The sequence below is a fragment of the Notamacropus eugenii genome, chromosome 4, assembly GCF_028372415.1.
Source record: "Notamacropus eugenii isolate mMacEug1 chromosome 4, mMacEug1.pri_v2, whole genome shotgun sequence".
NCBI lineage: Eukaryota > Metazoa > Chordata > Mammalia > Diprotodontia > Macropodidae > Notamacropus > Notamacropus eugenii.
The window spans coordinates 6,515,417-6,529,413 of NC_092875.1; the positions used below are offsets into that span (position 1 = coordinate 6,515,417).

Below are 13,997 nucleotides of genomic sequence, written 5' to 3' on the forward strand. Positions count from 1 at the left end.
AAGCTTTTGACAAAATACAACACCCATTCCTACTAAAAACACTGGAGAACGTAGGAATAAAGGGAACTTTCCATAAAATAATAAGCAGTATCTATCTAAAACCTTCAGCAAGCATTATATGCAATGGGGATAAGCTTGATGCATTCCCAATAAGATCAGGGGTGAAACAAGGTTGTCCATTATCACCACTATTATTCAATATGGTACTAGAAATGTTAGCTGTAGCAATTAGACAAGATAAAGATATTCAAGGAATAAGAATAGCCAAAGAAGAAACTCAGTTATCACTCTTTGCAGATGATATGATGATTTACCTAGAGAATCCCAGAGATTCAAGTAAAAAATTACTTGAATTAATAAACAACTTTGGCAAAGTTGCAGGTTACAAAATAAACCCACACAAATCTTCTGCGTTCCTATATATTAGCAACAAATTCCAACAGCAAGAGATAGAAAGAGAAATCCCATTTAAAGCTAGGGTAGACACTATAAAATACTTAAGAGCTTACCTCCCAAAACAAACCCAGGGATTATATGAACACAATTACAAGACACTTTTTGCACAAATAAAGTCAGATTTAAGTAAGTGGAAAAACATTAGTTGCTCATGGGTAGGCCATGCTAATATAATAAAAATGACAATTCTACCTAAATTAATATACTTATTTAGTGCCATACCAATTAAACTATCAGACAATTACTTTCTAGAGCTGGATAAAATAATATCAAAATTCATTTGGAAAAACAAAAGGTCCAGAATATCAAAGGGACTAATGAAAAGAAATGATTGGGAAGGTGGCCTAGCACTACCAGACCTCAAACTGTACTATAAAGCAGCAATTATCAAAACCACTTGGTATTGGCTAAGAAACAGAGAGGTAGACAAGTGGAATAGACTTGGCACTCAAGATGCAGTAGGCAAGGAATATAGCAACCTTCTGTTTGATAAACCCAAGGACCCCAGCTTCTGGGATAAGAACTCATTGTTTGACAAAAATGGCTGGGAAAACTGGATAACAGTGTGGCGGAAATTAGGCATAGACCCATACCTGACACCGTACACAAGAATAAAGTCCAAATGGGTACATGATTTAGGTATAAAGATTGATACCATGAATAAACTGGAGAAGCAAGGAATAGTGTATTTATCAGATCTATGGAGAAGGGAAGAATTCTTTACTAAAGGAGAGATAGAAAGCATTATGAAATGCAAAATGGATAACTTTGATTACATTAAACTGAGAAGTTTTTGCACAACCAAACCCAATGCAACCAAAATCTGGAGGGATGTAGTAAATTGGGAAAGAATTTTTACAGCTAGGCTCGGGGATAAAGGCCTCATTTCTAGAATATATAGAGAACTGACCTAAATGTATAATCATACAAGTCATTCCCCAATTGATAAATGGTCAAAGGATATGAACAGGCAATTTTCAGAGGAAGAAATTAAAGCTATCTATAATCATATGAAAAAATACTCTAAATCACTTTTGATTAGAGAGATGCAAATCAAAATAACTCTGAGGTACCACATCACACCTATAAGATTGGCAAACATGACAGAACAAGAAAATGATAAATGCTGGAGAGAATGTGGGAGAGTTGGAACACTAATTCATTGTTGGTGGAGCTGAGAGCGCATCCAACCATTCTGGAGAGCTATTTGGAACTATGGCCAAAGGGCTACAAAAATGTGCATACCCTTTGATCCAGCAATATCACTACTAGGACTGTATCCCCAAGAGATCATAAAAATGGGAAAGGGTCCCACATGTACAAAAATATTTATAGCAGCACTCTATGTAGTTGCCAAAAACTGGAAGTCAAGGGGATGTCCATCAATTGGGGAATGGCTGAATAAATTGTGGTATATGAATGTAATGGAGTACTATTGTGCCATAAGAAATGATGAACAAGAAGACTTCAGAGAGGTCTGGAGGGACTTATATGAACTGATGCTGAGTGAAAGGAGCAGAACCAGGAGAACTTTGTGCACAGCAACGACCACAGTGTGTGAGAGTTTTTTCTGGTAGACTTGGAATTCTGTAATAACGCAAAAACTTCTTATAAACAAAAAAATCCCAAAGGTGGTTCTCAAGGCAAAATGCCTTCCACACTCAGAGAAAGAAATATGGAAGTCACTCACAAAATGTAGCAGATCATGTTTGTGTATGTGTATGTGTTTGTGTGTCATGTTCTGATTTGTTATACGATTTCTTTCATTTATTTTAGTCTGACTACATAGCATGACTATAGTGAAAATATACTCAGTAGGAAAGTATATGTAGAATCTATACAGAATTGTATGCAGTCGTGGGGAGGGAGGAGGTAGTGGGGGGTAGGTGGGGGGGGGATAAAATCTCAATTGTATGGCAGTGATTGTTAAACATTAAAAAAAAATAAAAAATAAAAAAAAAAGTAATAAGAAAGTTTTCAGGCATTCCTAATGAAAGACTAGACCCAAAGAAAAATCGACTTTCCAAAACAAGATTCAAGTAAAGTTTAAAATGGCAAACTTGAAAGAGAAACCATAAGGGAATCAATAAGGTTAAACTGTTTGCCTTTCTATACGGGAAGATGATACATGTAACTTCTAAGAACTTTATATTATTAGGGTAGTTAGAAGGATTCTACATGAACAACTGGTTTGTGAATGAATCAATTATGTTGCAATAATGAAAAGTAGTTGGGTGAAATAAATGGATGGCCTAGGAGAAGGGCTAAGAAAGGGGGACAAATGGGGGAAAATATCTCACATAAAAAAGATGCAAGGAAAAACTATTACAGTGAAGGATAAAATGGTGAGGGCAGGAAGTAACATTTCAATCTCACTGGTATCTGAATTAGTGGAAAGCTGGAAGAATCTATTCATACACCCTCAATTGTAAATAAGAATACATCATACTCAGCAGAGAATTCGGACAGAAATGAAATCAAAGGAAAGAGGGCAATAAGGGAGGACTGATAAAAGAAGGAAGTGGAACTGAAGGGAATTTTACAGGAAGTTTCTCTGACAAAGGCTTCATTTCTCAAATGTATGCAAAATTTAGTCAAATTTATAAGAATAAAATCTATTTACAAACTCATTAATGTTAAAGAATATGAATAGGCAGTTTCCAGAACAAATCAAAGCTATCTATAGTCATATAAAGTGCTCTAAATAACTATTGATTAGAGAAATGCAAATTGAAACAATTGTGGGATACCACCTCATACTCACCAGATTGGCCAACATGATATGAAAGAAAAATATCAAATGATAGAGGGGATACAGAAAAGTTGGGACATGAATATACTCTTGGTAGAGTTATGAATTGATCCAAGCATTCTGGAAAACTGGGAAATAAGTCCAAGATCTATGATTTGACTCAGCAATATCACTACTAGGTCTATATCCCAAAGAGATTTTTTAAAGGAAAAAGCCATATATGTACAAAAATATTTGTAACTACTCATTTTGTATTGGATAGAATCAGAAATTAAAGGGATTGTCTCCAATTGGGGAAGGGGTAACCAAGTTCTAATATGTGATTGTGATGGAACATTGTTGTGCTATAAGAAACAATGAAGGGGTGGTTTATGAAAATCCTGGGAAGACTTAAGTGAACTGATACATAATGAAGGGAACAGAGTCAGGAAAAAAAATTGAACACAGTAACAATAATATTGTGACAGTGATCAATTATGAAAGCCTTAACTACGTTAAACAAACAAACAAAAAAAGATCAAGTCAATAATCTTAAGATCTATCCAATGCCATGTCCTTGACATCAAAATAACTCATGATTTAAAAAAAAAAACCTATCCATCTTTAAAGAGCGAATTTATGAAATCTGGGTGCTTATTGAAGAGTATTTTTTCACTTTATTTTTCTTGCTTTTTCAGTGTATTTTTTTTTTTTTGCCGTAGAGTTAATGTGGAAACCTTCCACATGGTTTCATGTGGATAAGTGGGTAAGGAAGGGGTAAGTGAGTGAGAGAGAATCTGGAGGTCAAAATTTTAAAAGACAAATTTTTAAAAATATAAATGTAATTTGGAAATATTTAAGGAAATAAATAAAATACAGTGTAAAAGAAATGAAGACAGCTGAAATATATGCTAATACTGTATATAAATGGACCAATGCTCCCCTACTGCTCTCAGGCGCATGGAAAACACTTCAAATAGAAAACATTACTTAACATCATATTAGACTTTCAAAACTCTCTATACTTAACATAACTCTGATCTACCGATGAGATTTCACTAGATATAATCAGCCACTACTGAAATAGAATGTCTGTTCATGAAGAGCATTACCATTTTTGCCCAACTAGCTGATGCATGTCTCTACCTTCAACCAGAAGAGTGGTTCCATCAATGCAGAGGATGCCTATCAAGATCATAAAAAGACCTAGACAATGTCTTACCAATCATAGTCACTGTTGCCTGATATCAGAAAATTAGACCAGTACCCATACAATATCCTGTGAAGGAATAAACTCATTTGTGGGAGCAGACACATTCATCCTCTCCTGTCATGTTATACCCATCATGATCAAAGAAAAAGAAACCCAGAGGGAACACACACATTTAACTCTTCCCTATCTAGGATCCCATGCTACTATATCATCTGAGAAACAAAGATGCAAGATGAGGCCTCTTCAATGGATATTATAATTTAGGGATCTCATTTTGGTTTCCAAATCTCAACCTAGAGTTAATCCCTCCGCCCCTTGAGCTTAGAGTTTTTCATTTTTACCCAAGTGTATTATCAGAAGTCCCTGAAATCTAGTAATCTCTGTAATGCTAGCAACACCACAATGCTTCCCTAGCTACTCATCAAAGACTCTCAAATACTGAACTGATATCTGTGGAGTCATTGGGAATAAATAATATTGAGTGAAGCTCTGAAAGTTTTAAAATAAAAAGTGTGAATATAGGCACAGAGAGGTCCTCTTTTTCCTCTTTTGACATTAGTAACACCATAGTAAAAACTGGTTTGCATTTCATTTAAATCAAGGACTCATATTTTTCTATATCTCTGTTCTTTGAAGCCATCCCTATTTCTGTTCTTGGTCTTGAACTAACAAAGCAATCAGTCATTTTCCTAACCAACACTCAAAAAGTTTTGTAAGCAACAAGGGTGAAAAAGAATTTACACAACCTGCAAAGCTAGTGTTCATTGAAGACTCCATATAGTAAAATGTGAGTGGCCTTCTGAAAGAAAATTATTCATACCACATGTATCTATGTGTCTTCTTTGCCCTTTAATAGAGCTACCAGTCTACCTGCAAGCAATTTCAGGAATTTATTCCTGCACCTTCACATGCATCAAGGTATTTATGGTGCTCCCTAGTAAAGCATTATAAGGAGGCTTACATTGTTACCTTAAATTTATACCTTCCACACAAGTGTTCATGTTCAGCCTTTCTTTTGTAAATAATAATTTTATCAATAAATTCAGGACTAACATGAGTGGACTAAATGACTTTGAAAGGTGAAACACATAGAATGAGATTCAGTAGATTAACTGATTATTGAACTGATGGTCCTGGCATGTAAGTTCTAGTCCCTAGTTTTGCATCAGTGAATTGTACACTTTTGAGTAATTTAAAAAATTCCTCCAATCTTCAATGATCTCATCTGTGTGATGGTCAAGTATATGCCTAACTAACAATTATAAAGTTCTATAAACAGCACGGCTGAAAAGGCAAATTAGCACACCTGCGAGGCTCATGTTTAAAGGAGACTCCTTCCAGGCTTTAAAAGGTGAGCTGCCTTCTGAAAGGAATTTCTTCATACTATATATATATATCTTTGTGTCTTCTTTGCCCTTTAATAAAATCACTGGGCTATTTGTGAGCAATGTTAGGAATTTATTCCAGCAACTGCGTATTCCTAAAGGTACTTATGTGCTCTTGGCAGAACATCAGAGTTGCTCCATAAAACATGAACCTTCCAGTCAGGTGCTTGTACTCAGGCTTCCTTTTCTAAATAACATTTCCATCAGTAAGTTTAGGAGTGACATGAACAGACAAAATGACTTTGAAAAGTGAAGCGCATAGAGTGAAATGTAAGCGACTGACTGACCATTCAACTGGAAGTACAGGCATGTATGTTCTAGTCTCTACTCTTGCTCCAGTGAATTGTGCAATGTTGAGTGATTTTTTAAAATTTTCCAATTTTCAATGACCTCATTTGTGTAATGGGTAAAAATATCCAGGTTTCCTTTTCTTATCCTTTCATGGGATGAAAACTAAATGATTCCAATCCTATTCTCGTCTTACAGTGTGGGTGATGTTCCAACAGAGGGTTAAACTAGTGTCAACAAGACCTGAGATAAAATCCTGTCCCAGGAATTCATAGCTGTATGATCTTGGACAAACAACTTAACTTTTCTCCATCTAAGTCTGCCTCTCTGTGAAAACGAAAGTAGCAATGAAGAGGCATATCTATTACAACAGAGGGAAAGACCAGGAGATAAGTATTCCTTGAACCTTCCTCTCATCAGGTTAAGCTCATAGAAGAGAATAACGTATTCAGCTATGTATGGAAATCTAACTTATTCTACAGGAAATAAGAATGGAAAGGGGAAAGAAAAGGGAGGAGGTAATTAGGAGGGAGGGAGGGAGTGTCAAAAGCACAACTCTAGTGAAGAGGGAAAGGGAGAAAGGAGACAGAAAACCATAAATGGGGGGAAATAGGATGGAGAGAAAGACACAGATAAGAATAGCTGTGAATGTAAATGGGATGAAACCTCCCATAAAACAGAAGCAAATAGCAGAGTGGATTAAAACCTACAATTATACAAAATATTATTTCAGAAAAACCTGGAAAGACTTATATGAACTGAAGCTGAGTGATGAAAAATGCCGTCCACATCCAGAAAAAGAACTATGCATTCTGTCTGTGGATGTAGAAGACTATTTGTTCTCTGCTGTTGTTGTTTTTTGTCGTGGTTCCTCCCATTGGTTCTTATCCTTCTTTACAACATGACTAATGTGAAAATGTTTAATATGAATGTATACATAGAGTCTATATCAGATTGCATGCTATCTTGGGAAGGAGTGAGAGAATGGAGGGAGACATAATTTACAACTCAAAATCTCATGGAAGTGAATGTTGAAAACTAAAAAAAATAATTTTAATAATTAGGGTAAGATGCACACTTCCCTTATGAATTTGTTTTGATGAGCAAAAAATATACATATGTAAAGCACTTGTTAAATTCCAGTTATAGTTGTTGCTGCTGTTTTAGTTTTCATTTTTTAGTTTGGTTTACAAATATATAGAATACATCAGTTTCGATATGACTCACCTGTGGAAACTTGTAGACGTCAAGCAGAGTTCCCATCTGGACAAAGAGAGCTGATGTGACTCCTCCAATAACAGCCACCGACTTGTCCTGCTCCCAGCAGCTGTAGTTAGGAATGAACTGGCCCAGCCCAGACAGCCAGCGCAGAGAGCTCTCCAAGGTCTTCTCAGCACTGTGGTAGGTGTTGTAGAGGTGGAATCCCAGGGAAATGTTGGGCAACAGATCAGGATCCCCATTAATCTCCTCCACAGCAAACATGAGAGTCAAGGCTTGCTGGTAATTTTTGTGCAACCACCTGTGTGTGTGGAGGGGGGGAGGTGCCAAGGAATGTTAGCAAGCACTGAAAAATTCTACTTTTCAGAAGAATTTCCCAGCCATGTGAATCAAAACTAAGGACTCTAACAGTCATTCAGATCATTTCATTTGTATTAAAAATAGCCTCTCCCAGGTACCTAGTTCCTATACTCTGCCCTTTTTGAGATTCCTGAAATGGTGAGTGCTATTGGCTTTAAGTTTTCATGTAACTCTGCCTGGCTGAGTCACTCACTCATTTCACAAATAAATATTGAGTATGCAGTATACACAATATCACACAAAGGATCTGCAAAATCCTTCACTCTAGAAGGGCTGGGGCATAGTGAAAGAGAGAATAGAGACACAAAAAAGTGTAAAGCAAAGGTGACCAGAAATATATTAAAGGTTAATGACACTAATCTTTAACAAAGCTGAACAGAGGGATTCCCCAGTCCCTTGAAGAAATAAGGGAAAGATTCATGGAAGACATCATGGCCCATAAAAGATGAGGATGTTTTCATATATGGGTATGAGGGGAAGAGGTCATTTCAATGATATGAAATTATACAAATAAACTCACAGAGGTATGGGAATAGGAGCTACTCTATATCTGGGCTGCTTGTGTTTTACTCAGGTTGTATATGAGATCTCCAATGAAAGGTGAGGTCCTGACTCAGTGTTCCCTCCTTTCTCATTACCTTTCTGGTATGTACAGGGACTGAGTAGAAAACAAAAGTGATTCAAGGATTCTGACTTAGTAGCAGGTCTTGAACTAGGAAGCCATTAGCAAAGAAAAAAATACTTCTCTTATTCTCATAAAAGTTTTAAACAGTATAGGCAACCTCAAGAGGTTTCTCATGCACTTACCACCACTTAGACAGTGGAACCCTTTTTTCTTGGAGCCGTGAAGTAAACATGACAGAATCCTAAGTCCTGGCTACCTCACTTAACATGATAACGTCCACAGAACTTTCAATTCTGTCTTAAGATGTCACTTCCTAGTTTTCTGAGAATTTAAAACCCTGTGTCCATGCTCTCATTCTTCAATCATTTTCCTTTGAATTAGAATCAGGAAGGAGAGAAGGAGAGCCCCTAGCCTTACCATGGAGCACTATTCTCGAGACAAATTCAATGATTGCTTAGAGCATTTGACTTAGAATAGGATTTTTATTTGATATTTCACATTTCACCAAAGGAGAATAGAATCTTCTTTTCCTTCTTATCCAAACCACTAATTTGCCAAATTAGCAAATAATAAAGAAAGAAAAGAAAAGAAGAAGAAGCAGATCAAAGCATTAAAAAGGTAACCAATGATGACAATGATTAAACCATTTTGTCTTTTAGATAAAATTATATAGAAATAAATACTTCTTATTTATAAGTGGAAAGAAAAGTATAAAGGGAAATAATCCACAGGGATTTAAAAAGTGACAGCAGAAGGCAAAACAGATAGGGAGAAGCATTTGGCTAATGGAAGGTACAGAACAACAAGTCAGAATACTCTTCTGAAAAAGAACCATCAAATGTATCTCATGACCTGTCTCCCATGATCAGAAGAGAGCAAACTGCTAATCTGCTTTGCTTCACATTGTTTGAGTTTATTCTGAAGCCCATTTCAACAATGCACACTTATAGAGTCTTAAATGGGAGTTTGTGTTGCTACACACAGAATTCATGCTATTTAAACCTACAAAGGGAAGTTCAAAGGAAAGCACAAAGTTCAAAACTAGGGTCTGGTCATCAGTCAAAGTGTCAGAAAGTAAATCCACTCCCACTTCTCTTGGATGTTTTCAGTTCAGCAAAACTGACTTAGAGAAACAAAGTCTCTCTCATATCACCTGGAGGAAATCAGAATATTCTAGCCATCACTGTATTTCTCACAACTATTTCCTGGGAATACTTCTAATTTCTTAATAAGTATAATTCTACTGAACCTGAAGGTTAAGGCTCAGTCCCAGCCCATTCTAATCAGTTTTGTTGTAGTTCCTTGACCTGCTAAATCATGAACAAGTAACTAGTGTCAAGAAGAGCAGAGAAAAATAATAAATTCACACACACAAGATAAAGATGACCTAGTAGTATATTTTCCACTAGGAGGGGAAGTGGGAGGAATATAACATCTTCACTGAAGAAGGATGTCCCATGACTCCCTTTACAGTTGGACTCATTTGTTATCTGCTGGGCAAATGTTGAGAGGCAATATAGGAGCTTTCATTCCTATGGACGGGGTGGAGGTTTCCTTTGCCCTACGTAAGTATGATCACAACAATAACTTTGATAAAAACTGTAGAGCTTCAGCTGATTCAGGATAATTATTAACCTCATCCCCAGTGGTGCTGAAGTCTAAGGACTTTCCTTAATTCCACTGTTTAAATACTAACCTGAGATCAGGAGAGGGGAGGCAGGGTGATAAAAGATGCTCAGCACTGAGCTTCCTGGTTGTGGGCCTTTTGAAGGCGAGTATGGAGAGAGAAGTAGAGGAATTAGATTTTCTCTGTTAACCTTTTAAAGTTAATTGGATATAAGGAAAACTGATAAGAATGAAAAAAGTCAGAGATGAAAAGAGGGTGAGAGTACTCTGAATCTGCATGGACCTGCCTTTTTTTGTACTCCATCCATGAGAACCTAGTTTAATTATCAAATTGAAAATAAGCCCAGACAGATAGATAGACACTTACTGATAAGGCTTACAAGCTTTGTTAGGAGGACTTTCAAACAGTTCTGCTCCTCTTATGCTGTTCACTTCAACTGAGAACAAGGATAAAAAGATCCCAATCACCAGGTCCCCATCTTGGTAAATAACAGGGTTATTTTGGTAAAAGCAGGAGAGGCTCTCTGTTCTACTCCCAGGTCCTGGAGGGAACAACAGCACAGATATGAAAAGGGAAGAAAGTAGCTGAGAAATACATTTCTGTACATAGGGCAGCATCCCTCTGAGATTTAGTCAAAGTTCCAAGGGTAGGGAAACTAAGGAGCCACTCAGACCAGAGTAAAGTCAGCTGCCTAACTCAGGACTGATAAGGAACTGTCTAGAATCAGAAATGGCCCATCCTTCTGTAGATGCCCAGGTTCTGGTCTGTCTGCTGCACCTGAGGAATCACCATAAGACATTAGGCAGGTCCATGTCAAGACAAGGACGACGGTGTAAGACCAAGTGAAGTTTTATAGTTTCACCAGCTTTGAGACTGAACTGTCTCACAGCACCCTTATTGTTAGGTACTGAGAGGGGCCACTCCTCCTACTGCAGTCTCCACAGAAATTGTGGTTCATGAAGATCTCTGGGGACCAGACTGCCTGGGGTATCTACAGCTGAGACTCTGAACACAAAGGAAAAAAAAGCCTTATGTTTTGGACACTATCTCTTATTCCCAGAAGAGGCTAAGATGCAAAGCGCCTTTCTAGGAGAGTAGTTTCTGTGTCCTGGGTTCAGCAATAGACTGTCGTGACTAAATCTCATGAAATATTCCCCAAAACTAAAAAAAAAAATATAACATCAGTGATGGCAATTTCTTTGATAGCCTGTAGGACTTATGATCTTGATATCTTCCGACATAGCTGCGTGAGATACAAAGTAAGCCTCATCCTCAGGACTCAGTGTAATCTATTCTGAACATCCATTATTCAATGCTCACAAATAGCCTCTCCTATTTCTGCCTTTACACCTTGATCAGAATCATACCATCACTGTCTCAGAGACAACAGGGACCCCAGAGCTTACTTAGCCCAACAGTTTTATGACAGATTCCCTTCCAGAAGACTAGCAACACAGGCCCACACAGACTCATATTCACTACCTGAGGAAGGCTTTAATGATAGGCTCTGGAAACATTTTGCTCTTTTGATAATAAGAGTAAAGAATGTAGAGCTGCCAGAGATCCTGGAGGTAATTGATTTTACACCTTCATTTTACAGATGAAAAAGAAAGTGATGCCCAGGAAAATAAAATGATTGTATTTAGACCATATGAAGCAAATGAAAATAGACCTTTTGCTCCAAAGCTGAAGCTCCTCTTACTACCATTTGCTGCCCCTGAGAGAAGGGCCCAGGTACAACTCCTGCCCTAAGAAGGCAAGTTCATCTCTATTAATCCCCATTACATAATTTTTATTTCTTTTCAGGAATCATCATAATTATAAGGTACATCAGAAGTTATTAACCATAAGAGATATAAGTGAACATTCTAGTATGTGGGGTTAAATTGAGCAAAGAGGGAGAAGGAATCCAAACCTTAGGATTGCCTGAAGTCACTGGTTGGGAGTCCAGATTATCTCAGTACTGTCTCTGATCATGGGCATCCCATGTGGCCTGGAGACTAAATGGATGGAAGAATGAATAAATGAAAATGAAACTTATTACTCACTGTGTTACAGAATGGTGACACAAATCTCAAAACAGAGACAGTCTTAAGGATGTCCATTATCATCATTATTATTCATTATGGTACTGGAAATGTTAGCTGTAGCAATCAGACAAGATAAAGAAATTGAAGGAATAACAATAGGCAACGAAGAAACTAAGTTATCGCTCTTTGCAGATGACATGATGATATGATTAGAGAATCCCAGAAACTCAAGTAAAAAACTACTTGAAATAATAAACAACTTTGGCAAAGTTGCAGGTTACGAAATAAACCCGCACAAATCTTTTGCATTACTATATATTAGCAACAAAGTCCAACAGCAAGAGATAGAAAAAGGAATCCCATTGAAAGCTAGGGTAGACACTATAAAATACTTGGGTGTGTAACTGCCAAAACAAACCCAGAAACTATATGAACACAATTACAAGACACTTTTTGCACAAATAAAGTCAGATTTAAGTAAGTGGGAAAATATCAGTTGCTCATGGGTAGACTGAGGTAATATAATAAAAATGACAATTCTATCTAAATTAATTTACTTATTTAGTGCCACACCAATTAAACTATCAGATAATTATTTTCTAAAGCTGGATAAAATAGTATCAACATCAATCTGGAAGACAAAAGGTCCAGAATATCAAAGGAGCCAATGAAAAGAAATGCTAAGGAAGGTGACGTACCGCTACCAGATCTCAAATTGTACTATAAATTATCAAAACCACTTGGTGCTGGCTAAAAAAGAGAAGGGTAGACAAGTGGAATAGACTTGGCACTCAAGACACAGTAGGCAAGGAATATAGCAACCTTCTGCTGCTGTTCGATAAAACCAAGGACTCCAGCTTCTAGGATAAGAACTCACTGTTCGACAAAAATTTCGGTGAAAACTGGATAACAGTGTGGCAGAAACTAGGCATAGACCCATGCATGACACCCTACACAAGAGTAAAGTCCAAATGGGTATATGATCTAGGTATAAAGACTGATACCATGAATAAACTGGAGGAGCAAGGAATAGTGTATTTATCAGATCTATGGAGAAGGGAAGAATTTTTTACTAAAGAAGAGATAGAATTATGAAATGCAAGATGGATAATTTTGATTACATTACAGTGAAAAGTTTTTGCCCAACCAAACCCAACGCAACCAAAATTCGGAGGGAGGTAGTAAACTGGGAAAGAATTTTTACAGCTAATCTCGGGGATAAAAGCCTCATTTCTAGAATATATAGAGAACTGAGTCAAATGTACAACTATAGAAGTCATTCCCCAATTGATAAATGGTCAAAGGATATGAACAGGCAGTTTTCAGAAGAAGAAATTAAAGGTATCTATAATCATATGAAAAAATGCTCTAAATCATTTTTGATTAGAGAGATGCAAATCAAAACAACTCTGAGGTACCACATCACACCTATATGATTGGCAAACATAATGGAACAGGAAAATGATAAATGTTGGAGAGGAAGTGGGAGAGTTGGAACACTAATTCATTGTTGGTGGAGCTGTGAACTCATCCAACCATTCTGGAGAGCGGTTTGGAACTATGCCCTAAGGGCTACAAAAATGTGCATACCTTTTGACCCAGCAATATTACTGCTAGGACTGTATCCCCAAGAGATCATAAAAATGGGAAAGGGTCCCACATGTATAAAAATATTTATAGCAGCACTCTTTGTAGTTGCCCAAAACTGGAAATCAAGGGGATGCCCATCAATTGGGGAATGGCTGAATAAATTATGGTATATGAATGTAATGGAGTACTATTGTGCCATAAGAAATGATGAACAAAAAGACTTCAGAGAGGCCTGGAAGGACTTATATGAACTGATGCTGAGTGAAAGGAGCAGAACCAGGAGAACTTTGTGCACAGCAACGACCACAGTGTGTGAGAGTTTTTTCTGGTAGACTTGGAACTTCGTTATAATGCAAGAATTGAAAAAAAAAATTCCCAATGGTCTTCTAAGGCAAAATGCCTTCCACACTCAGAGTAAGAACTACGGAATGCATTCGCGGAATGTGGCAGATCATTGTTTGTGTGTGTGCGTGT

The 13,997-nt window shown here is 37.1% G+C and overlaps 1 protein-coding gene across 1 annotated transcript in view; it reads right to left on the minus strand.

The window, feature by feature from the left end:
- Nucleotides 1-10,436, minus strand: part of LOC140498866 (vomeronasal type-2 receptor 26-like) — a 48,512-nt gene extending 38,076 nt beyond the window's left edge. The window contains exons 1-2 of the mRNA XM_072599647.1: nucleotides 10,270-10,436; nucleotides 7,301-7,592 (exon numbers count right to left, since the gene is read on the minus strand). Of these exons, the coding sequence (XP_072455748.1) occupies nucleotides 7,301-7,555 (255 nt within the window). The 5' untranslated portion in view covers nucleotides 7,556-7,592; nucleotides 10,270-10,436. The remainder of the gene's footprint in view (nucleotides 1-7,300; nucleotides 7,593-10,269) is intronic.
- Nucleotides 10,437-13,997: the final 3,561 nt, after the last annotated feature.